We start from the raw sequence: 1,353 nt of genomic DNA, 5'->3' as shown, positions 1-1,353 counted from the left end.
TCCCAGCATATGAATAATAAAGTGAGCACCATCATGAGAATATTGGTGCATCATTACTTTTGATGAATCGTCAAGAATTCCTTTTATATACTTATAGAAAACATTAGTTAAATTGGATCAAATGATGTTTGCCGAGGAGGCCGAGCTTTTTCCTCCATTCATACTTGTCTCTTGATGGTGTGTCTGAGGTAATGAGAGGACATAGTTTTATGATTACACTCACTGTGTTTTTTTTTTTTGTGACCTGCCTTCCCTTTTTGGTTTGAGGTCAGACAGTGCCTTGAGAAGTAGATCTCTCAACAGAGAAAATCATAGCTATTGCATCCTGTTTTCTTTTGGGAAAAGAAATAAGGAAATTTCCACTCTGAACAAGTTGGATTTAGAACCATCCAGCACTAGACTAGGGAGATTGCAAACTCTGGAAGTGAGAATCCACCCCATCACAAATCTCACTCTGGGAGGCCCTGTAAAACAACTTAGGACTCTCAAACTCCTCTCACACCAAGTGCAAGCTGAGCCCCTTAAACTGCAAAAGAAATAAAGGAAAAGAATCCACTGCTGGTGAGGGAGGTAAGTGTTCATACAATTCAACACCACCTCAAGCCACTATTTTGAACACAACCAGTCACAACAAAAACCATTGCTCACCAAGAGACAAAGATAGAAAAGCATTATATTTTGTAAGAAATGTTTGAACTGGGACCTGAAGAGATGGGAGTATGTGTTGTGAACTGACATGGCAACCTGGAAAGAGAGCAGGGAAGGTATGGTGAGGCCAGGCATAGATCCATTCTCTTTAAAGAACTTGGAAGTCACAGGCAAACACACTTATTCAGTGATGGTAGGAGGTGCCCTCATATACCATGGAACAGGAAAGCTTGTTGTCTGCTGAGGAGCGTGACTATGAAGCTCCTCCATGAACACTTGAGGACTGTTTTGGCCACTGTTAGTCCAATGTGTTTCAATAGGATTGTGCACCAGCCAACACATCAAAATTAATAAAAGACTGGTTCAAATGAGTTGGTGTTGACTACATCAAAGACTGGCTACAGAATTCCCCACATCACAGCCCCATCAAGAACATCTGGGGGCTCAGGAAAAGGTGCCTCAGAGGAAAGGACATCTCATCCATGGTTAAGCTCACGGAGCACCTCCAGTCTCCTTCAACAGCTGGCAGAATCTATCCCAAAATGTATGAAAACTTGTGTGGAGCATAAGGGACTTGCCACTTTTTACTAAGACCAGTGGGTACTACCTCCATATTACTTTTTGTTTCATGAACACACATTGCGAGGCAGTGCCAATTCTGATAGCACAGACTGTATATATGCCACTACAGTTTATCAGCCACAC

At 42.1% G+C, this 1,353-nt stretch overlaps 1 protein-coding gene across 1 annotated transcript in view; it reads right to left on the bottom strand.

Annotated features, from left to right (window-relative positions):
• Nucleotides 1–828: 828 nt before the first annotated feature.
• Nucleotides 829–1,353, bottom strand: part of LOC119591034 (glycylpeptide N-tetradecanoyltransferase-like) — a 24,008-nt gene continuing 23,483 nt past the window's right edge. Inside the window, exon 10 of the mRNA XM_037939762.1 lies at nucleotides 829–1,006. Within this exon, the coding sequence (XP_037795690.1) occupies nucleotides 829–1,006 (178 nt within the window). The remainder of the gene's footprint in view (nucleotides 1,007–1,353) is intronic.

The sequence above is a fragment of the Penaeus monodon genome, chromosome 28 (genome assembly GCF_015228065.2).
Source record: "Penaeus monodon isolate SGIC_2016 chromosome 28, NSTDA_Pmon_1, whole genome shotgun sequence".
NCBI classification, from domain to species: Eukaryota; Metazoa; Arthropoda; class Malacostraca; order Decapoda; family Penaeidae; genus Penaeus; species Penaeus monodon.
The sequence above is the reverse complement of the archived record's forward strand: the minus strand, read 5'-3'. Positions and strand labels throughout refer to the sequence as shown.